The sequence below is a fragment of the Onychostoma macrolepis genome, chromosome 21, assembly GCF_012432095.1.
Source record: "Onychostoma macrolepis isolate SWU-2019 chromosome 21, ASM1243209v1, whole genome shotgun sequence".
Taxonomy (NCBI): domain Eukaryota; kingdom Metazoa; phylum Chordata; class Actinopteri; order Cypriniformes; family Cyprinidae; genus Onychostoma; species Onychostoma macrolepis.
Genome location: NC_081175.1, coordinates 648,639 through 673,457, shown reverse-complemented (window position 1 = coordinate 673,457; position 24,819 = coordinate 648,639). Strand labels below are relative to the sequence as shown.

The following is a 24,819-nucleotide window of genomic DNA, read 5'->3' as shown; positions in this document are numbered from 1 at the left end:
GAGATCTGGATAATCCAGTTTTTGCTTTTTTGGATCAAATGTATCCCAATAAAACATTTCATACAACACATACATTAAATCTAATATGATAGCCAAAATCTGATAAAAAAATTGCGCCTTGGAAATATAATTTTATTTTTCATCCAAAATATGTTCTTAAACCCAGAGACTTTTTTATTCTTCCAGCAGATGTCATTCTTACATAACTCTATAAAGTGGACCTCTAGCGGACAGAGCACAGCGGCCTCTGCTGACAGATGAGTCTCTGGTTCTCGGTCGCGCTGTGGATTGTGGGTGTCTGGGACGTTGCTTGGGCTTGTCAGGCTTGAGTAGTGCTGGACCGAACGCGACGCGACGCGACGCCACGCCGAGCTCTCTACTGTAAGCCGCCCGTCGTCGTCCGCGCGCTCGCTTTCCACGCGTCTCGGTGATTCCTGCGCGGTTCCTGCGCGTCTGCGGGCCGCGACTCTCACTTTCGCTTCATCAGGAAGTTCCCGCTGTCATCGCATCTGAGAAATATAATGAATAAAACACGCGGAAACATCGCTCTGCGCTCACTGAATCACAGTCACACTGATGCCGTTTCTGATTTCATCACATGAACACGAATGAATGAATACTCAACAGCAGCTTGTTCATTTAGAGCGTCGTCAGTTTTGTTTTTATTAGTGTTGATGTTGCAATGCTACATTTTATTGTCGCTGCCAACAAACTTGTCAAATGCACAAACTGTTCAGATGCGTTCATGTCAGAATAAAATATGACGGAATCATATTTGTGCGCTGATGATCTCGTTCACTCATCAGTCCCGTCATTTGGAAGAAAGTGGATGTGTTTGAACTAATTCGGCTGCTGCTCAACATCTACTGAAGTCTCTGATATAGACTGACTGATGACATATAAAGCATATGCATCATTCACAGAATATCACATTCTTGGCAAATTAATTGATCATAATTAGATTAGCACGTAAACTTTTTATTTGCACAAAAATAACTAGTTTGATTCTTGAATTAATATTACTTATTCTTTGTGCCAGCATGCTTTGTTATAATGCAGAATGAAGAAATGCATGGACAGGACAGGGAAACTTCATCATGTTTTGTTCCTCAGGCATCATGTCCAGTCGAGGTGGGAAGAAGAAGATCTCCAAGACGTCCAGGTCTGCGAAGGCTGGCGTGATTTTCCCTGTGGGACGGATGCTGCGCTATATTAAAAGAGGGCTTCCCAAATACAGGATTGGTGTTGGAGCTCCAGTCTACATGGCTGCAGTACTGGAGTACCTGACAGGTACGATGCATCTGTAACCATCTATATCGATGCACTGCATCAGAAGCCTTTCTGTCCTCATGAGGCTCTTCATATGCATGGTGCTTTCAGCTGAAATCCTGGAGCTGGCAGGCAATGCAGCCAGAGACAATAAGAAGGGCCGCGTCACACCCAGACACATTTTACTAGCCATCGCCAATGATGAGGAACTTCATCAGGTAACAAGTCCAGGATAAAATATTCTCAAACCATGCATATGCAAAAATCACAGGCTTAAAAATGGAGTGTTTTTGTTGTAATATTGTACGACCCGAACTCAGGAAATGTTGAGACGTTTTATAAATTTGAATAAAATGAAAACTGAAAGACTACCAAATCACATGAGCCAATATTTTATTCACAATAGAACATAGATAACATAAATGTTTAAACTGAGAAATTTTACAATTTGATGCCTGCTACAGGTCTCAAAATAGTTGGGACGGGGACATGTTTACCATGGTGTAGCATCTCTTCTTCTTTTCAAAACAGTTTGAAGACCTATGGGCATCAAGGTTGTGAGTTTCTGGAGTTTTGGTCCCATTCTTACCTGATATAGGTTTCCAGCTGCTGAAGAGTTCGTGGTCGTCTTTGACATATTTTTCGTTTAATGATGCGCCAAATGTTCACTATAGGTGAAAGATCTGGAGGCAGGCCAATTCAGCACCCGGAGTCTTCTACTACGAAGCCATGCTGCTGTAATAGCTGCAGTATGTGGTTATGCATTGTCCTGCTGAAATACACAAGGCCTTCCCTGAAATACACATCATCTGGAGGGGAGCATATGTTGCTCTAAAACCTTTATATATCTTTCAGCACTCATAGTGCCTTCCAAAACATGCAAGCTGCACATAACATATGCACTTATGCACCCCCATACCATCAGAGATGCTGGCTTTTGAACTGAACGCTGATAACACACTGGAAAGTCTCCCTCCTCTTTAGCGCGGTGGACACGGCATCCGTGATTTCCAACAAGACTGTCAAATTTGGACTCAAAGGAGACGATGGCGCTTCTGGACCATGTTCACATATGGCTTCCTTTTTGCATGATAGAGCTTTAGTTGGCATCTGCAGATGGCACGGCGGATTGTGTTTACCGACAGTGGTTTCTGGAAGTATTCCTGGGCCCATTTAGTAATGTCAATGACAGAATCATGCAGATGAGTGATGCAGTGTCGTCTGAGGGCCCGAAGACCACGAGCATCCAACAAAGATCTTCGGCCTTGTCCCTTACGCACAGAGATTTCTCCAGTTTCTCTGAATCTTTTGATGATGTTACCTACTGTAGATGATGAGATTTGCAATTTGATGTTGTGGAACATTGTTTTTAAAGTATTCCACAATCTTTTTACGCACTCTTTCACAGACTGGAGAGCTTCTGCCCATCTTTACTTCTGAGAGACTCTGCCTCTCTAAGACATCCCTTTTATAGCTAATCATGTTACAGACCTGATGTCAATTAACTTAATTAGTTGCTAGATGTTCTCCCAGCTGAATCTTTTCAAAATTTCTTGCTTTTTCAGCCTTTTGTTGCCCCTGTGCCAACTTTTTTGAGACCTGTAGCAGGCAACAAATTTTAAATGAGCTCATTTAGTGGATAAAAGTGTAAAATTTCTCCTTTTAAACATTTATGTTCTCTATGTTCTATTGTGCATAAAATATTGGCTCATGTGATTTGAAAGTCTTTTAGTTTTCATTTTATTCAAATTTTAAAAACGTCCCAACATTTCCGGAATTCGGGTTGTAATAATATTGGAAATTGGTCAGTTAAAGGCTGGAGTGCACTACACAACTTCTAAAATCTGAAAAGATTTTAAAATGGTAGGCATCGTACACCTGCCATATTTGTCGATAATTACAGAGGAAAAACCGGACATCATACACTAAACGACTGAGGATTACACACTATCAGACTTTAACAACAAACTCACATGCGTTTCATTGCTAGAATAAGCACGATAGATAAAAATGTCTAAAATCATGTTTGAAAACCACAGACTCGCAGTTCAGAATCACAGTGAATGCTGAAAAATAAAAATACAAATCAGAGTCAGTGTCCATCATACACTACATGATTTTCTCTGAAACCTGTCAACTCAATCCGACCAAAACCTGCAGACTGGCTCTGACGTTCTCCACATGGAGAATATGGAGAAAAGCTCCTGAAACTCACAAACTCATTCAGTGCCTCATGATCAGTGCGTCTGGAATGAAAGATGATGAAATCATATTTATTTTGATCAGATATGTTTTATGGTGCAAAGATTTCTTCCTGTCTCTGTGTAACGCTGGTGCAGTTGCTCAGGGGTGTCACCATCGCTGCTGGAGGAGTTTTACCCAACATCCACCCAGAGCTGCTCTCTAAGAAGAGAGGATCCAAAGCAAAGCTTGAAGCCGTCATCACTCCTCCACCAACAAAGAAGTCCAAGACCGCCAACAAAGCAGCTGTCAAGAAACTGGGCACCAAAAATTCCTTAAGGGTAAAGGTATTCATTAAACATTTAACCCTAACACGTTATACTAACTCTAACACACTATGCTAACGCTAACACGTCATACGAACCCTAACACGTCATACTAACCCTAACACGTCATACTAACCCTAACACGTCATACTAACACTAACACACTATGCTAACCCTAACACGTCATACTAACCCTAACGTTATACTAACGCTAATACGTCTTAACTCCAACACATCTTACTAACTCTAACATGTCAAACTAACTTTAACACGTCACTAACACCTTAAACTAACCCTAACACGTTATATTAACTCTCACATGTCATACTTACCCTAACACATAAGCAGTGTCTGTTGCAAAAGTAGTTTTTAAGCTCCTAATATTCAGCATAGTGAAGCAGTTTATTAGCGTTCTGTGCTCTCATATCCATATGCATTAAGGCAGTGCAGTATAAGCTGAAGTTTGCTCTACTGTGTTGTTGGTGTGACAGAGACGGGCTGTGATGGCTAAATCGGGTACAGACAGCAGCACTACAGCGGGCGGCCCGGCCGATGGCTTCACTGTCCTCTCCTCCAAAAGCTTATTCCTCGGCCAGAAGGTAAAGCTGCTTACATTAGATTACACTCTTACTACAGTAACCGCTTTTTTTTTTAAAATAATTTGCTTCTGTCTAGCCTCTCTTCTGCTGAGACTAGCTGCTAAAGTCCAAAACCATCTTGCTGTTTTATGAAACATCTGTAGCTATTAGGGGTGTAACGATGCACTTGTTATCTTGATGCATCGATTACAAATCCTGCTGATTCATATGCATCGATCTTGAAATATGACTTGTGAGTCATTTGTTTTGGTCCGTAATCAATATAAAATGCTAAATGAGGATTGAATTGCGCTCACTGATCACAGGACAGCCACTGATTTTCTTTGTCTTTTGGAGCACAAAGAAAATCTTTCAAAACATCTTTCAAAATACCTTCTTTTGTTTTCCACGAAAAAGGTCATACAGGTTTGAAAGGAACCTGAGTGATTATCGAATGATGAATGATAATATTTGTATTTCTCTCACCAGAAAAAAAAGAACAAAATAAAAAAAAAAGGGGTAGTCGTGGCCTAATGGTTAGGGAGTCGGGCTTGTAACCTGAAGGTTGCTGGTTCGATTCTCGAGCCGGCAGGGATTGAAGGTGGGGATTGTGAATGAACAGCACTCTCTCCACCTTCAATACCATGACTAAGGTGCCCTTGAGCAAGGCACCGAACCCCTAATTGCTCCCTGGGCGCTGGAGCAAGGCTGCCCACTGCTCCAGGTGTGTGTTTACTGTGTGTGTGTGTGTGTGTGTGTGCATTTGTTCACTACTCACTGCTGGATGGGTTAAATGCAGAGCACCAATTTCAAGTATGGGTCACCATACTTGACAATACGTCACGACTTAACTTAAATATCTGAGACAGGGACCTCTGGTTGAGTCGACATTTACTTGGGATGAAACTTGAAGATATAAATTCTTGTTTTCTGAGAATTTGAACAAAATGAAGTGAGTTTATGCTTAAAACAAGAACAAATAACGGTCAACGGGGAACGAAAATGCTCCGGTTACTAACGTAACCTCGTTCCATGAGATAAGGAAACGAGCATTGTGTTGAACGCTTATAGGGGTAAACTCCTGTTTACTCTCATACTGATGCCTGATTTGTTCACGTCCGTGTAGCTGCACAAACAAATGACACTTCAGCCCACCAAAACAGGTGGAGCTGATTGCTATATAAGTCGGCACTGAGTGCCATTCGTTAACTTTCTTTGACTGATAGCGATAGTCATCGACTTGCATACAGCCTTATAGTACAGCAGCTTACGCAATGCTCATTCCCTTATCTCAGGGAACTGAGATCACGCTAGTGACCGTTCAACCTGTTGCGTTGAATGCTTATGGGAACGCATCCAATAGCGCTGTGCAATAAGCAAGTGCAGAACGAAACCGGTCTGCGAAGACCAGCCAGGTGCCGCACAGATATTACCAATTGAACTCCACTGGACCAAGCCCAGGAGGAGGCCATTCCTCTGGTAGAGTGGGCTCTCACTCCAATAAGGCACTGTGAGCGCACTGAGGTGTAAGCCAGGGCTATAGCACCAGCTGCCCAGCAAGATGGTCTCTGCTTTGTGACTAAAGCCAGGCAGCAAGTGGTCTGAGATTTCCGAGTGGCAGGTTGCTGCATGGAAGCAGGGAATTGACATTCATGGAATTGCTCTTTGAGAATGTGGGTTTGCTATTACAGCAGTAATTTGCTCAGGCTGCTGGGAAGCCTACCTGAAGAAGCTGCAGAGCGGTTAGGCGGGAAGTAGCGCATGACCTGCGCCGACTTCTGTGCTGCAGTGAAGTGCTTTGCAAATACGTCTATGGCGAGGCCGCATAACCCCATAGGGGAGACGGGATTTGAGGAAGGCATCCTTGATCTCCTTCAAATCCATGCACCACCAAGCTGGCCAAGGCCCTGCCGATTGCATGCGCAGTAGGCTTAGTAGCACGCAGAGCCAGGTCAGTTGCTGTGCGCAGCTCCTTAATAACATAATTTCCAATTCATGGCATCCAACTCATCCTCCTTCAGCTTGCCATATCCCCTTTTCTTCAGTGCCATCAACAGAGGTGAGGGTGGCAGAATTAGAAGAGTGGACGAGCGCCACACCTTGGTTAGTTCATCGTGAACTTCCAGGAAAAAACAGCAGCAGTCTCTGGTGGGAGGTTGTTTTGACGAATGCTCAGCGGGTATCATTTGTCTAAGCAGCTGTGGGCAGGCTCTTCCAGAGCTGACCATTCTAAGCCAAGATTGAGCCTTAGTGAGGATGCAAATTAGTTTGCTCTCTGTGCTGGCCTGTGTTAATTCATTGGGGAGAAGGGTGCCAGGATCTTCTCCGGAACAGGCCCAATCCTCTAAATCTGAAGCTGTCAGTGAATATAGAGTCATCAGTGACAGAATTCTCCTCCAGTCCACAGACCAAAGCGCTCGTTGCTCTTCTGTAGCAAGCAGCAGGCTTTGAACTTCTTGCATCAGAGTCCATCGAGGAGATGATCTTCGCGCTGAAGGAGAAAATTCTGATGAATGGCGCTCAGAGCCGACTTATATAGCAGTTGGCTCCACCCATTTGGCAGACTGAAGCACCATTTGTTTGTGCAGCTACACAAATGTGAACAAATCAGACTTCAGTATCAGAGTAAACAGGAGTTTAACCCCATAAGCGTTCAATGCAATGGGAGAGACCGTTCAATAGGAAACTTGTTTTTTAGTTGATTTTTCTGGGCCCATTGGCAGATATTTGTTCTTGTTTTAAACATAAACTCAAGTCATTTTGATCAGTTTCTCAAGAAAACAAGACTTCTTATCTCATGTCATTTTGCATCTGTATCTTGATTTAAGAATCTTTAGACGTGCACTGGAAAACAAGACAAAATACTGAGAAAGAGCATCGCTTTTTTGCAATGTGATCTGATGGAACAGTAAAAGTTATTTCTATATTCTAGTGTTTCTGATCAAAGCTATTAAAGCCTTAAGCTCTTTTGTAAAATGTTTAAAAAAGTAGCTTAATAGAGATCTGTTGGAAGTTGTATTTTCATCAGAAATGAACCAAAACAAAACAGCTAATGCGATGCTTAGTTTGACCTCTTATGGTTAAGTGCAACGCATTCACTGACCATTGACTGACGCATACAGTAAGGCAAATACAGAGTGTTTCTACTGTCTGTTTGTCATAAAGAAGCCCACTGTCACGCTGACTAGCAAACATTATTCTGTGTAGCTTTAATGGAAACTGCTGTAAGACATTTAGAGTTTTGTTTGTAGTGTGCGGCCTGCTTTGCTTTACGTTGTCCTGATCTCTCTCCATCCTGCTGCATGATCTCTCCACAGCTCAATCTCATTCAAAGTCAGATCACTAACCTGGCTACCTTTGACGTGGAAGGGGTTATCAACCCCACCAATGCTGACTTTGCCCTTAAAGATGATTTAGGTGAGCGCTTATAGCTGCCATGGAGACTCATGTTCATTCAGATGCTGTAGATATCCTTTTATGGATCCAGCAGTTCACATCTGGGTCTAATATGGCAGTTTTTGGCTGCCTGGAAATCCATGGGAGCAGAACTCTGGTTAAAGCCAACACGGTTAGTTTTGTCCATATTCAGTCTTATTTCCAGGGTCTTTAACTGGTAGATGGGCTAAACTCACACGTCCAGGTCAAATTTCACCCCGAAATCAAAAGAAAACAATAATAATCCAATTATCTAGCAGAATCCACCCCAAAACTGTAATGAAATAAATCTCATTCTCATTACTGCCATGGTTTTGTAATTAGGGGCCTAGGACCGAAGGTGCGTATGTACTTATTGTATGTCGTCATCGTCGTCTTCTTCTTCTTCTGCTCTTGAGTCTATGGCCACCAATAGAACCATATGGTAAATAATTATAAAATTTGGCACACAGATAAAGGACAGTCTCTAATAACTTTTGAACCATTAGGGCTAGAAACAAAAGCTGTCTATTGGTCAAACCCTAAAACCCAATGCCGTCATTTCCCACAATTTAGTATTTGTCTTTTTACGAACTCTTCCTAGACCGTTCGTCCAATTCTCATGAAAATCTAACCATATAATCTTCAGACCATGTCAATTAAAAAACATGGAAATCAAGTTGATCCAAGTCAAACTGTTTCTGAATAAGCGTGAACAAATTTGTCAGAGCTCTCCAATCTGGACATAAGGCCACATCTCTGAAATGCTTTAGCGTATTCAAACCAAACTTGGTGGGTGTTATAATAACCATGACCTGAGAGTACCTGCACAGGTTCTGGCACAGCGCCACCTAGTGGTCAGAAGATGTGAAAAATGGCTATTTTTGCAAATAACTTCTTAACAGTTTGGCCCAAAATCACAAGACTGGTCACAAGACATTCGGAGAGGCAGAATGGTACCCAATTTTCCCATGTCTACCGTTTTTGGTGTCGGCCATCTAGAATTTGTTCACAAAATGCAAGATTTTACAAATTCATTGGCGTATCGTTACAAAACTACATGTGTATGTGTTTTCAGCACCATACCCTGACAAAGTTTTGTAGCAGCACCACCTATTGTTCAAAAATGATAATGAAATAAAAAAAATGCTAATAACTTTTGATTAATTTTGCCTATTGGCGTGAGACTTGACTTGATAGATTCCTTGGATCATGGCGAAAACACCAATACCACAACACATCGATTTAGTAACAGTGCCACCTATAGGTCAAAATCGACAAACCTTTAAATCATATTACTAATGATTGGATTTATGATTTTTCAGCCAGTTTGAGTAAAATCACTTTAAAATGTCATTAATTACTCATTTTTGAGGTTGGTCTGATTGCTCCTCATTCAGCTTTGATGAACTTTTTTTGATCCACTTCAAATGTTGACTACTGTATGTATTTCATATCACCTCCTTCTGATTTGGTGGTAAAATGTGACCAGGACAAGTTGATGAGGTTTACCCAGCAGGTTTTTAGTCATCTCATGAATGGATTCAGCAGTCTTATGTGTGTGTTTGTGTTTCTCCTTTTTACTTTTGTCTTTTCCAGTCAGACCGGTCTTTGTCTAGTCGTCATGGTTTCACCTCATCCTCCACAGCTTTTGTCTCTCACTGTATTTGTTTGCCTGTTGTTGTAGCTGCAAGTTGTGCAAGCTGACATTGCCACCATCGAAAGTGAAGCGGTTGTTCACCCGACCAACTCCACCTTCTACATGGGTGGTGAAGTAGGTAAAGGAGCAGTTCTGCCGAAAACACCACAGCTCTGACACTTTGACTCAAAATTAATAATGATAATGCCATCTTATAATATTTGCTCATTGAAAATAACAAGGTATGCAACATGTCTAAATAACGCAGTTGTATTCATGCTTAGATTTGGTCTGATTTTATAGATTTAAAACTGTTATTCATCTGTTAACTAGAAAACAAATGAAGATTAGCTCTTAAGTTTCATGGCTGTTGTTTGGGTCATTTGGGTAATGCTTTACTTTCTATTTGGATTTCTGTCGCAATTATTTAGTTTTAATACTACGAGTTCTGTCATCTTGGTTTTTTTTTTTCTAAATGTTGAATTCTCATTTTTCATACTACTTTTCCCAAACCTATGTGCCTTCACTGATTCCTGAGCCCATTTTTGTTTATAACCCAACTTTTTAATATTAATCATTAGAAAGTAAAGTGTAAGTACAACTTTTGAAGACACATAAGGAATCAGAAGAAGCATGTTCATTTGTTTCTTTTTTAAATACCAGTTCTGTCTTCATTTATTCATGATCATGTCATTGCAAACCCGTATGACTTTTCTAATGTGGAATACAAAAGGAGAATGCTCTTTTCTTGAAACACATTCATTGAAATAAAGCACCTCAAGACACCTCGCAGACAAACCATCATAACACTTCAGAAGCCCTGGAATATAGCAGATGAGTCATATTTGGAGTGTGTAATAGGTACTTGTGTATGGAAAACTGCAAAACGTTTGTGTTCCACGGAAGAGAAAAACCTTACGGGTTTGGAGCAACATGAGCAGGGGTCACCACACTCGGTCCTGGAGGGCCGGTGTCCTGCAGAATTGGAGCTAAACTCTTTAGGACACCGGCCCTCCAGGAACAAGTCTGGTGACCCCTGAACATAAGGGTGAGCAAATGATGACAGAATTGCTATTTTTGTGTGAACTGTCTCTGTAAAGCATGACAGTGATTCTGCATACTGTGTTTGTGATTAAGATGCTCTTGTGTCTAAAGCTGGTGTCACTCGACTCTAAACAACAGACGGAGTGTCGCAATAGGAGATGGAGTCAGAAGTGACATTAAATCTGCAAAGTCCAAATGTACCTACAGAATGGCCGTGACTCAACATATAGCTTAACGTGTAACAGCCAGTACATTTGCATGGTCATTACTCAGACCCGTCTGTTCGTTCTGCCTGGGGATGAAAAATCGTCCTCATTTGTTAGAAGTCTGTCAAATCACTGCTGAAGACTGGAGACTACAATCAAAAACAGACACACTTTAGCAGCAAATCAATATAAAGTTGACTAAAATACGAGTCGAGTTCCACTCAAACATAAACTGTTGTAAAAGACTAAATTACGATGAAATTTGTTGAATGGCTGCACAGTATTGGAAAAAAAACTATGATGTATACGCACAGAAATTTTGTATGTATTTTGAATGTAAAAGAACCACCTCAAAAAGGTTCTCTCTCTATTTGTTATAGGCCACATTCCTACTGCTTTTGACCCATTCGCTATCACTAAAAACAATAATTAAAAAAAAAAAAAAATTTTTTAAACAATATTAAGCAAGACAAGAAATATATTAGTATTATTATAATACTATATAATACAATACTATGTATGATATAAAATACAAATTCATTTATTTTGGTGGAAAAATGCAGGGAGACCTTAAAGCGTTTAGTTTGTTGGCAACGTGATTTTTGTTACAAATCTGGTGACGTGGGTGGCACGTGTTGCGTTTGAACAGATGCAGAGATGAATCAGTGAATCGATGAAAACAGCAGCAGATCATGAGCTGCTCACTGCTCAATTCAATAATAAATCAGACACGCTGGGTTAGGGTTTGCTGGAGTGACGGCAGCTTTAGACACGCGTGTTCAGCATCACAGCTCAGTGTCTCTCTCAGGCAGTGCTTTGGAGAAGATCGGAGGAAAGGAGTTTGCAGAGGCAGTTCTGGAGCTACGCAAGAGCAACGGCCCTCTGGAGGTGGCAGGAGGTACATTTACACCCACTATTACATCTGATCACAACCTGCGTAAGGCAGTTCCAGGTGTGAACGGGGAATAGATGCTGCTGTTAAAAAAAAAAAAAGTATAATAACGGTTGTTATTAAAATGCTGTCTCAAGCTCTTCAGCCACGCTTTTTAATGAATTCTCACGGCTTACTCTTTTATTCAGATAAGAGAGTTGATCTTAAGGAGTTGTTGTTAATTGTGGATAAGTTGCAGTATGTTTGATAAGGTCATTTATCCTGATAAGTTCATTATCGTTGTCGTTCCTCAGCGGCCATGACCTCAGGATACGGTCTTCCTGCCAAGTTCATCATCCACTGTAACAGTCCAGGCTGGGGCTCAGATAAATGTGAGGAGATGCTGGATAAGACGGTGAAGAACTGTCTGGCTCTTGCTGATGAGAAGAAGCTCAAATCTGTGGCCTTCCCTTCCATCGGCAGTGGCAGGTACAACTTTAGTCGTAATAAATACAGAAATTCAAGTAATTTTCTGCCCTAGGGCCAGATTTACTAAATGGCAAATTAGCGTTAGAGCACAATTCCATAAAAGCGCCGGTGGGAGGGGAACATTCTGCGTGTGATTTACTGACAATGCGCACATTAAAAAAACACAGACACAGCAGATCATTTCCATAATGACCAGCGCAATCTACCGAGAGCAGCGCAAATGACTGTCTGCTTTAAAGAGATACTCCAGGGGTACTGGACTATTTTGACTATGTTTTTTTTATACTTTTCTGTGCCTTGACGGTGTTATTTACTTGGCAGTCAATGGGACGGTCACAAGCCTCCTGGTTTTCATCCAAAATATCTTAAATTGTGTTCGAGGACGAATGAAGCTTTTACAGGTTTGGAACGACATGGGGAAAAGTGATTAATGACGTTTGTAAATTGCATTTAGTGATTCATTTTGGTTACACTTTATTTCGATAGTCCACTTTAGACATTCTACTAACCATAAGTAACTTAGTAACTACATGTCAACTAATTCTCATTAATTTGCAGCTACATGTCTACTAACTCTCAGATTAGACTGTTAGGTTAGGTTTAGGGTTAGTAGAATAAGTTTACACATACTTGCAAAGTTTCTCATAGTCAGTATGTTGTATGTTGTGGATCCATCAAAATAAAGTGTTAGAAGATATTAATCAGACAGTCTACTAATACTCTAATGACTGCTAGTTGACATGTAGTTGCAAAGTTACTTACTGTTAGTAGAATGTCTAAAGTGGACTATCAAAATAAAGTGTTACGTTCATTTTATTACTCTCCTCCCATAAATTTTGCATCTGAAAGGGAAACTCCTACAAATGCATATTCAATAAGGTCAGGCGCAAAAATAACTGTGTCTACGCCTTTTCACTGCACATCTTTAGTAAATCCTGACAGTACTATTTTAACATCAAAAGACAGTTTGCGTCGGCACAAACTGTTAGTAAATCTGGCCCCTAATATTAAAGTCAGCATTAAATGGAAATGGAAATTCACTCAATTCAATTCAATCTGTAATTTAAAGGTGGGAGAAGTGATGTTGATATTTAAAATCACCAAAACAAACACGCCCCTATTTTGATAGCTCCGCCCCACAGATACGTACGCAACCCAGGCAACGATTAGTTCTGTGAAACAAAGCAAAACCAATGTTACTCACCTATCGAGAAGAAACAAAGTAACCTCGGCGTCCGATCGCAGGTCTTCCTGCTCCTCGAGTTCTCTCCAGCGCTGGAAAGCTGATCTGCAGATGTTTTCCTCTTTTGTTTTTTATCCGCCATCTCTATCTTTCTGTCGTCGCTCGGCTCGGCTAATGTCCGTCATGTGCACTGATGAGCGCGCTCTCCTCTGCATCATGAGTAGACACGTCCCTTACTGCTGATTGGATACAAGTTTGTTTTGGTACTGGGCCCGACTCAGTACTTTGGTACATACCCCACCTTTAAATACAGCTTATTGTGAACAATTTATGAATGCATGTTTCTTTTGTTGACCACATTTGTCCTCTTAAACTCCGCCCCCTGCATGCTTACACTCATCTGCATACACTTAAGAGCCACACCCACACTTCAACATCCAATCAACAACTGGTGCATAGAATGAGGTCCCGCACTACATTTTTTGTTTTCCATTCAAATGTACATCATAATATAGAAGAAAAAAAATCATCGCAACTTAAAGAATTTAAACATTAGGTTGGTTTTGTTAAATAAGTTAGGATAAGTTAGTAGTTAATAGGTTAATTTAGAATAAAAGGGATATACAGCGGGTAAAATAAGTATTGTAACACATCACCATTTTTCTCAGTAAATATATTTCTAAAGGTGCTGTTGACATGAAACTTTCACCAGATGTCTGTAACAACCCAAGCAATCCATGCATACAAATAAAACAAAACAAAAGATAAGATCAGAAATGAAGTTACGTGTAATAAAATGGAATGACACCGGGAAAAAGTATTGAACTACTGAAATTTATTTAATTTTTATTATTTTTTTATTTAATTGTACAAAAGCCTTTGTTGGTAATGACAGCTTGAAGGAGAAACTAGTGGCATGCATTGCTCAGGTGTGATTTCTGTGGGTCTCTTCTCTGAACTCTGACCTTTAGTTCTTATTTTTCTATTGGATTGAAGTCAGGTGATTGTCTGGCCGTTCTAGCAGCTTTATTTTCTTTCTCTGAAAGCCGTCGAGAGTTTGCTTGGCTGTGTTTGGGATCATCTTCATCATCCTGGTTCTGTAGGTGTTGGGACTGAAGCAGCTAATATTCATCTCCACTGACGAGGGGCAGGATTGCTTTCTAATTACTGATAGACTTCAGCTGGTGTCTTGGCTTTCCATGCCTTTTTGCACCTGCCTTTTGTCATGCGTTCAATACTTTTTCCCTGTGTCATTCCATTTCTTTACACGTAGCTTAATTTTGTTCATTTCGGAAATTATTTGTTTTGTTATATTTGTATGTATGGATTGCTTGGGTTGTTACGGACATCTGGTGAAAATTTCAAGTCAACAGCACCTTTAGAAGTATATTTACTGAGAAAAATGGTGACGTGTTCAATACTTATTTTACCTGCTGTATTTAAACCTCAACTAACAATATTAATAATAGATGTTGCAAAATGCATGCTGTGCAGAAAAAGATAATTTTCAGGTAATTAATAATGTAAGGGGGAAATGGGAAAATGTACAGACTGATTAGTTTGAAAATGATATACTTAGTAGTTTTCTCATCCATTTGAGATCAAGTAATTCAAAGTCATTACTAATTGCTAAATGCTGATTATTTTTGCCATTTGCCATCAGGTGGTTGCTGAAGTGTAACGGTTCCTGAATACTGTGACGCTGCATGCTTTGCTGTGTTTCTCCTCTATAGAAACGGTTTTCCGAAGCAGACGGCCGCTCAGCTCATTCTGAAGGCCATCTCCAGCTACTTCGTGACAACGATGTCGTCCTCCATCAAGACTGTGTACTTTGTGCTGTTTGACAGCGAGAGCATCGGGATCTACGTGCAAGAAATGGCCAAACTCGACGCCAACTGAAGTAGAAAGTCCTCTGTAGATTTCAGAGGTGAAAAAATTATTACTTTATGCGTGATGATGAAGTTTGGGGGGATAACATATTTTTGGTACTCTATTATAACTGCAACAGTTTGGCTTCTTTGATTTGATCTGATTTGATTTTTAACAGAGGGGTTGGGTTTTGTGTTGGCACTGTGACTACTGCATAATTTTGTCTTGTTTGTTCTGTTGTTTCAATGTATAATGTGTATCACGATGTTAATATGCATAAAGTGTATCTACAATAATTGAAAACAAAATATATCTATATGAAGTGTATAACTTGTGTAATTTGTGACTGCTGTCAGCAGATGGAGCCCTTTGTCCAGTATTATATTTAAAGTGAAGTCATCTTACATTCAATACAGACAAAAGAGGAACTGTGAAGGAAACATTTGGATAAGTTAGTTAGTTTATTTCATACATCCTCTTTCAGCTCCTGTGATGTTTATCCATGTGAATTATGATAGCTTCGGACTTATTAGAGATGAATACTAGAGTGTTCTTGTGTGTCGGGCAGCAATTCGTTGGGTTGATGCTGTAGAGCAGCAGCTCTGGGTTTCTCAGCTCTTTCTCAAGCTCTTATCCCAGGGTTATTGGCAGTCAGCGGCGGGTCAGTTTCCCAGCGCAGACCTCCTCGGAGGGCACCATCTGAGGACTAATCCACAGGAAATACGGGCAGCTCTCTCCTCGTCTCCTTGCTGGAAAATCTCCCTAAATTCAAAGCATCTGTAGGCACGGGTTGGAAAAGGGCCGCTTTCCCAGAGCTCCAGCAGATGATTTTTTTATTCTTTGCATGTAGAAAGTAAGCCCGGCGGGGCAGAGGACTACATGAAATTAAAACAAACATCAGTGGGATCAGGGAGGGTAAATAGCCAGTCATCAAAGATCATGCTAGTGTACATGAAAGGAGTGTAATATATCCGTCATTTTGAGTGGATGCAGTGAATCTGTTTGTTGATCGCCTGCACTCGTGAAGAATGTCCATGCAATATACTCACAGCCGCTCAGATGTGACTTAGTGCGAGAGAAAACGCAAACAAGGAAAATCCTCATGTGGCACGAATTCACTTCTTTAAACTATATTTACTTATATAGGGCACTTGTAGTGTTAAAGCTCTAATCTGAGGCTGTACTCATGAAAGCCACAAAGCAGCTTGATGTATAAACGCTGGACATGTGGGAAAACTCTCTAAGTCAGACACCTTTGGAGGAACTAGTGCATGAAAGTTAAAGAGTAATAATCATTCTTAGTAAAACAATAAACCTCCTTTTGGTGAAAATATGTACATTTTTACATTTTGAGCACATGCTTAAAACACCCCATGCATTTCGTAACATACCATTATTCAGTCGTCAGACTAGTTCATTACAGACAAACATAAAATAGAGAGTATGCTTGTCCTGAAGGTATGATGGTGGCCGTATTAACATGATATCTCATCTGGATTCTGGGGTTGAATAATAATACATGAGGATCCCTGTAAGGCCTTTGCTGCATTCAGGTCTCTTTATGTTCAAATGAAGCTCAGGAGGCAGTCATCTCACACCTCTGGACCGAGAGTCTGAATCTTACAGCAGATTTTATCCTGCTGCTCTTATACAAAGCCGATGGGAACTTGAGCTTTTGGCTCCTGCGAGATCCCATACTGCTCAGATCCTGAACCTCCTCCAATATATATCAACACATGTAGGATTGTGTGGGCCTACAAACCAAACTGTGATAGTTGGCAGCAAGGTGGTGCTATAATCAATATGCATCAATGCTTATATTTCAAGAATATTATGGGCTGGAATCTAAACTCCTTTCACTGAATTTTTTAGTGTTTTTAAGCCATTTTAATGTTTTGGGAAGCTCTTTTTCATATTCTAACTAGACTGTCCATCTGATTGGCATGAGATTTGTGTAACATTCGTGGAAAAAGTTATCAAAAAACTTTGATTATCTGCTTTGTCTGGCAAGTTTGAGTGAGTATATATTTTCTGGATGTGGCCCATGATGACTTTTTGCCCTGTATGTTGGGAATCCAGTGTCCAAACCTCACAAAACTTGGTACAATTGGACACTAGGACAATCTGAAGAGGCACACCAAATTTCATCCATTTTCAAAGCTTGTGGCTGCTATAGTTTAAAGAAGTTTGATCAAGGAAATTGAAAATTAAATCCAAAGTTCATGTTCTTCCTTTTCTGCAGTTTTCAATGTCATGTTCGTCCTTTTCCAAAGTGTTTGGACCCCATTAATTGCCACTTACACAGTTTTTAGTTTTTCATGTATGGTTTATTTCTCTAAAAAACATCATACTGTACTGCATGAGAACTCCAGAAGCTCAGTGATTTTTCAAGCACTGGGTTCATTGCAGAAATCCTACCACTTTGCTCAAGAGTTGCATTAAACCCTAATACAATTTAACTCAAGTTCACACATGCAGCAACTGAATTTTGTATTGAAAGTAAGGAACATGGTCACACATTTTCAGCTCTCAGAATCATTCAGTGATGGCGATGCTTCACTGCGGTGGACCTTACCCTGGTGCAGGAGACTACAGCTTGCACAATCCTCCTGGTTTGTGCATTAAACGGCTGGTCCCGTGTGCTTTTATTGGGCTGTGAGGGTCTGGAGGTGAATCTGGAGTCTCTGTGAGTCCAGGGTTAATCTGCAGGCCAGATCAAAGGGTCACCTCCACAGATAAAGCCTGGCCTGTCAGCTTTTCCCTGCTATCTGCAAATGGTTAAACACAGCGTGATTGACTGCGTTCAGCCGGGAAGAGAACAGAGGAAGCAATGCATCTTCACACGGCAAGTTTGAACACGTAAAAGCACAAGAGACATTTGAGAGCCGCAGCAGAGGGGAAGATTTGCAATGTATAACAGCTCATTTAAGTCTGTTCCTCACATAAAGCCATCGTGTGAAGCTAAAAATCATCTGTGGAGTCTGTGAAAGTAGATTTTGCCATCACACTCAGGTATGTGGCCACTGCTTCTCTTTGGTCTTGAGCTTTGCCACACAGGACGAGCCCATCTGCTGAGGGATTTGCTGGATCAGGATGACCTGTGTTAATCCAGAGAGTCTACAGCATTGTGTTGTCTGCAATAGTGTGACTGTAGGCATCCTTCATTAGAAAGCCCAGCACCTCCAGCTCAACCCCACACACAAACACACTCTCATGGGACGAGACCCTCTTATCATTATCCCGTCACTCCTGTCAAACATACAAGCATTCACCACACACAGACACAGACACACCCACAGACACATACACACACACACAGCTAGACAAACAAAAGAGCTATATGTACATTTGCCTGGGGGCCGTTCAGGATTTTCTGCGACAAAAGCTCTCTAACAAGCTGCTCATCCATTCCTGCGACTCCACCCGTGTGTTTTCAGCAGGAGCCTCTGAGCTCATGAATTTTGCAGGAATGCTTCGTTTGGCTTCCTCTGGGCTGTTATTGGTGCCGGAAATCAGACTCATCATCGCCGATGAAATAAAATAAACATCAGGCTACGGTGTATAGAATGACGCGGTGCCATCAGGAAGTAAAGACTGTTTATAATGCAGAGAGTAAATTCAGCATAACAAATGGCAGCATGTGTTTATGCTGAACAGTTCAGTTCAAGCGTTAAAAAAAAAAAAAAAACCAGCTAGCAAATAGTCCCGTTTATGACCCATGAAGTAATTAGTAGAACACTGAACACTGAACTTAGTCACATTTTAGATTATTTCACTTCGCTTAGGGTGCAAAGCAGAAGAACAAAAACATTTTATATTTCTTAACTCTTTTTTTATTCACTGGAATACCAGCCAACACTTCAATCATCATTACTTTTTACTGAGTTGTGCAGAATTGTAATACTACCAATATTTTGAAATCAATGATGTGTTTTCTAAGAAAATGTAGAATTTATCTCCTCTTTCTGTTCAGAGCTCTCATGCATTTCAGTGGCTTGATCATTTTGAAATCATATTTAAGCAGATGATGTCATATATCTGCTTCATCGCGTGGTTCTTTTTCAGTCTCTTTATCTGTGTTTCATTATGTTCACACTTATAATCAAGCTAAACCGCTCTGTTTACATTTAATCATTTATCAGACGCTTTTATCCAAAGCGACTTACAAATGAGGACAATAGAAGCAATCAAAACCAACAAAAGAGCAATGATGTGCAAGTGCTATAACAAGTCTCAGTTAGTCTAATGCAGTACACATAGCAAGATTTTTTGGTCACACTTTATATTACTTGGCCTTAGCTACTATGTACTTACATCAAAAATAAGTACAATGTACTTATTGTGTTCATATTGTATTGCAAAACACTTTTGCTGCTATTGAGGTGGGATACGGGTAAGGTTAGGGACAGGTTTGGTGGTCTGGGTCGGTTTAAGGGTGGGTTAAGGTGTAAGAGATAGGCCAACAGTGTAATTATAAATGCAATTATAGAAATTAATTACAGATGTAACTACATATAGGTATTTTTAAGAATATCAGTACAGTGTAAAACATGTATGTACACAATAGGTGCATTGTATCAAATGATTAATTTAAATGTAAGTACCTAGTAGTTAAGGCAACCTAATATAAAGTGGGACCGATTTTTAAACAAAAATAATATAATAAATAAAAAAAATAAACAAAATGGGGTAGAAAAATAATAGAGCAAGCTAGTGTTAGAGGCCTTTTTTTTGCTTTTTGTTAATTGTATAATAAATAAAAACAAAACAGAAAGAATACAAAAAGAATAGATAAGCTAGTGTTAGTTTTTTTATATTGAAAAAAAGATCTGATCTATAATAAATAAATAATATATGGGCCGGCAAACAGAGGAGTCCAGTCTGGAAATGACTAAAGCTTGGAAGAGAAGTTACACAGGATATTTAGACAGGAAGGGTTTGATTTTTCAGATGTTATGAAGTGCAAACCCTGCAGGTCCGGGCTATTTCAAGCGGCCATCAAACACAGGTTCACTACTGTCCTGGTTGGTGTTATTATTTTAAAACCCAATTGTACAGTCATGTTGTGTTCAATTAATAAGTTAATTAATAAGGCTGGATTTACAAGAAGGTCTGTTTCAAAAGTTTGATCTGAAGATGGCATACTTCATCCCGATGTCTGAAAGGTAGGCAGAGATACAAAATGAGATAAAGGGATCATCAGATTGAAAAAACAGATAGAGCTGCATATCATGTGCACAGAAGTAGTACTAGAAGCCATGTGCCTTTACGATCGTGCCCACTGAGTTTGTGTAAATGGAGAAAATAAAAGGACCGAGTACTGAACCTTGAGGTGCCCCAGTGATTAGCAGAGTCCAGTGCAGGGTTCCTCGGTAGACGCCCCAAACCTGTATAAGTTTCTTTCTCATGCTGAAGAACAATGAATTTTGAAGAATGTGGGTAACCAAACAGGTTTGAGGTTGAGTAAATACATTTTTTTTTTTTTTTGGTTGGGGTGAACCATCCCCTTAATGCTGAACAGACCGATGCTGTTGTTTGAATGTGAGATATAAACAGGTGTGTTTGATCTGGTCTTCAGCTCCTGCGAAAGCACTGGGAATCTGACAGAGAATGACAAAGACTTGCCCCTGTGTACGGTATGCAGAAACAGTCGTGCATGAGTTCAAAGTGCACAGGAACAATGGAGAGTAATTAAAAGCTTTAGGAGAATATGAGCTTGCCGATTGTTATCCGAGTCAAAAGCAGAGTCTGAAAGTCTGTGGTGATCTATAGCAATGCTCATTAATGCATATTTATGAGTCACATGCATATCAAAGATATTTTGACAATGACTGCAAAACTTAAACTATATAGAACACTTGAGTTTCTTCAAAGAGTCCTTTATATTTACGATTATAAAATGAATTAACTGTAATGCACACTTTTTCCAAACTTCGGACTTCTTTCACAGTCGTGAGCCGTCTAATCATTGTCTATGTCTAACAAAACTCAAATGTTGTCTAGACTGAGTGGCTAGCGCCGATAATCCCAGCAATATCCAGCTGAATCAATCTGAAACCTGAGATGTGCTACAGTTCTCAGGTTGTCTTTGGCTTCTGTGGATTAATGTCACAATGTCCTCGGATCCCCGCTGAAGCTACTCAAAACGCTGCAGACATATTGATGCGTTTTGTCATAGATGGCACTATAAAAACAGCGATTGACAGCATTTTTGTCATCTGATGCTTTTTCCCCCATTTACAATTTGATGATTCCTGCAAAAAATGTCCTGCTTGTGTGAATCCGTCTCAGTTTGAGATATAGCAACTCTTATTTGTGAACACTTCTTTCTTTCCCCGGAACTTCGTGTGGCTTATGTTTTATTTTATTTTTTCATGTGGCAATCATTCTTTCCACACAGACTGACAGATCACGGGGTTAGATAGATGAAGTTGTTTTCATTGATTATTGCTGAGATTAGGGATGAAGTTTGTATTAGGAGTAATATAGGAGAGCTGTGGTGTTTGATTCCAGTATATCAAATTCAGCTTTTGGAAGAAAAATGCAACTTTAAAAAGCAGTGTGATGTGTCCTGTGCTTTTCTGAAATTACGTCAGTTGTGTTGCAGAGTCAAATCTGAGCAAGCTAATGCCATTTCAAATTAAATAATTACATCACATATAATATAATAATCAACACTATTAACACAGTGTAAGGAAGCAGTAGTTTTTTGCGTTACTTTCTGACTGTTATTCCTGTGTTTGATTTTAACTTTTTGTTAATTCAGGAGGCAGAGATTCTGAGCAGGACTTGAGTTCTTTTATGAGTTTTGGAAAGAAATGAGGATTTGGATGTCTGAATTTTGAAATGTTTTGTGCCAAAGATTAACATTAACATTAATTAAGAACAAACCAAACCTTTCAGAATGTGCCTATCTGTTCTGCTGAGTAACATTAACATTCAACCCTGAAACATTTGTAATGTAAAAGAGTTTTTACAACATCATTTTTAAAAAATGTAATGTAGTTATTATATTATACCTATTATACCTTTATAGCAAACATTGGTCACACTGTATTTTAAAGTCCAATTCTCACTATTAACTAACAATTAACTATGACTTTTGCCTCAAAAAACTCCTAATTTGCTGCTTATTAATAGTTAGTGCGGTAGTTGTTAAAGTTTAGGTGGGTAGGATTAGAGATGTAGAATATGGTCATGCAGAATATGTACTTTATACTAATAAACAGCCAATATGTTAATAATAGGCATGCTAATAAGCAACTAATAGTGAGAATTGGTCCCTATACTAAAGTGTTACTAAAACATCATATATTTACTCTATTCAAATAATGAATAGGAATATATATTGTATGAATTCCAGACATACTGTGATTGGGTTGAATTAGTGCAGTGCATTAATGCATTGTTTTTTAAAACTTTAAAATCATAAATCTGTCAAATACTCTGCATGGATGGGTGTCTGTGTCAGCTACCGTACTCTGGGCAAAAGGTGGGAAATATGAATTCCTAAAAGTTCAGAAATGATGTTTTCCTTCTTTTTTCAAGTAGTTTTTTCCTTTGGAGAGCGGACGAGAGCTGGGACTGAACCCGAGTCTCCTGAAGTGTGGTCGCGCTGAACGCCAGTCTATCAACGCAACGGCCTTTTCTGATCAAACTTCCTTCTGAAATATTCTGGCACAAACGGCCTGGACTGTTCTCTGTAACTGACCCAAATCCTGCTGCCATCTGTTGAGCTTTATGACCGAAATGCTGGCAATATTTGTTTTTCAAACAATAATACATTTACCTTAAATCACAATGCAGTCCATCTAAATGCTTCTGCATTTGATTCAGGTCATGTTTGGCTGAAAGGTTAGGGTTATGAACACAAACACGTATATCTGAGTTCATCAGGCTGTGCTGCTGTGAGTTTATAAATCTCCTGCGCTTCAGAGAGGAAATGCATTGCTCCAGCGGCGATTCGTCCTTCAAGAGAATACGCTGAATTAATAGCAGAGTTAGACAATGTGAATAGAAAACTCATCTCGGCCGTCTTTGAAGGGAAATGTTCATATACAGTCATTCTATTTGTTTGTAGTTCTGTTTACATGTTCTGAAACTAATGCACGCTTAACCATATTGAGCAGTGAGGGATTTATCGACAAATAAATACCATAAATATTACAATTATGAGTAGAATGCAAAGAAAATGTAAAGATTTCTCATTTGTTCAGTGTCAAGCGTTAGAATGCGGGAACAGAAAGAAGAAAACAATGCACGAAACACAACACACCTCATAAATATGAGCAAATATGCATGTTATGGAGCTGTGTTTATAGCTGATATCCACCTTATTATACAGAAGTAAATGTGAATGTGTCCAGACTTCCGGTTCATTAGCCGCTAAAGGTAAATAACTAGAATAAAGTGCAGCTATTTGTGCTACAGTCCAGTGTTTATTATTATGACAATACAATAAAATAACTAGAAGTGAATGACACCCGCACATTCATGTTACAGTGGCCAGCTCTTATGGTAAACATCGAGTGGACACGATCAATCTTTTCACATTAATCATGCAGTGTGTGTGAACTGCTGTCAATCACACAAACAGGTCTGCCTCGGTCTCAGCAGAAGTGATTGCATTGATGTATTTTTGAAGGCCTACACTTTCAGAAGCCGGCGCTGTGAGTGAACGCCAGCGGACGGAGAGCTGATGTGAAGCCTGTAAAAGAGAAGGCGCTCGTCTCATTGGCTCAACTGTAATAACGATGATCAGACACAAATGTGCGCTCGCTAATCAAGAGCATTAAACAAAGGCCGCGACGGAATCAGGCCGCAATCACGGAGCGCCGTGTCTAGCTGGAAATGATATTGTGTATGATTAATGCTCAATTTGACTGGATCTGCACTAGTTAATGGATTAGTGCGTCCAGCTGCTCTGAATTGTGGCGTCTTGAGTTTCCTAGTTAAGGTGGATTCGCTCAATGAGAGTATTTAGAAGATCTGTTTCCTTCTCCACCTCTTGAGTTCAGAGAGAGAGGAATCACGCGCCGGAGCGACGGCGACGTCTGATTGCGCCGCTGCAATCATCAGATGTGCAACTCAACCCGTTTGCATGCGTTTCTATTGAGAACACGTGTTTGAGGCCGATGACTCTAGATCAGACTGAAGGGGCTGAAGTGATGTTATGGCGCTCTCGAAGTGTTTACTGTGGACTTAAGAGGCAAGAAACTGCACTTGACACGACTGACCCGTCTCGTTCTCGCTCTGGGAGAAAATCACTGCGTGTTTTTATGTTATATTAATTAATTGCCTACTCAGCTGATGATCATCACAGACAATCGGCTCTAAATCATTTCTTGATGCTGATGAACTTATTTCTTAATTCATTTCTTTTTTTAAATAATAGCAATATCTCAGTTTACATGTTTTCAGAGAGTTTGTTTTTGCTGTTTTTTTCTGAGATCTCACTCCTTAATTCAGGATCCAACAGACTTCTGTTTTACATACGGTGCTAGTTTTACATAAATTCTTTTTGGAACACCACAATAATCAATACATTCACAAGTACTTGCACAGAGACTGTATATAATTTATGCTTTTTAGACAGTCAAGAAGGGTTTTTTTTGTTTGTTTGTTTTTCAAAACAATTCCCAGTCGTGATTTTGTAAAAAATGGTCAGGTTGAACACTCAATAACACTGCGCAGAATGTGACCCCAGACAAAATGTTAAAATGTTAAACGAATAGTGTAATGTCAAATAAA

General features: G+C 39.9%; 1 protein-coding gene across 2 annotated transcripts; it reads left to right on the top strand.

The window, feature by feature from the left end:
- Positions 1-212: 212 nt before the first annotated feature.
- On the top strand, positions 213-15,399 carry LOC131529200 (core histone macro-H2A.1). 2 transcript variants are annotated; one of them, XM_058758776.1, is made up of 9 exons: positions 213-381; positions 1,114-1,290; positions 1,381-1,487; positions 3,609-3,797; positions 4,268-4,375; positions 9,456-9,546; positions 11,466-11,555; positions 11,843-12,017; positions 14,934-15,399. In XM_058758776.1, the coding sequence occupies exons 2-9, from the start codon at positions 1,119-1,121 to the stop codon at positions 15,097-15,099; spliced, it is 1,098 nt and encodes a 365-aa protein (XP_058614759.1). In that variant the 5' UTR covers positions 213-381; positions 1,114-1,118; the 3' UTR covers positions 15,100-15,399. The 2 variants fall into 2 exon arrangements, with proteins under 2 accessions (XP_058614759.1, XP_058614761.1); XM_058758778.1 differs by having other exon boundaries at positions 216-381; positions 3,609-3,791.
- Positions 15,400-24,819: the final 9,420 nt, after the last annotated feature.

What these genes read in the sequence shown, in the direction of transcription:
- LOC131529200 (XM_058758776.1), top strand. Translation starts at nt 1,119, where the DNA reads ATGTCCAGTCGAGGTGGGAAGAAGAAGATCTCCAAGACGTCCAGGTCT. An exon ending in GCTTATTCCTCGGCCAGAAG is followed by an intron (nt 4,376 to 9,455) that starts GTAAAGCTGCTT and finishes CTGTTGTTGTAG; the next exon opens with CTGCAAGTTGTGCAAGCTGA. An exon ending in CCTTCCATCGGCAGTGGCAG is followed by an intron (nt 12,018 to 14,933) that starts GTACAACTTTAG and finishes TCTCCTCTATAG; the next exon opens with AAACGGTTTTCCGAAGCAGA.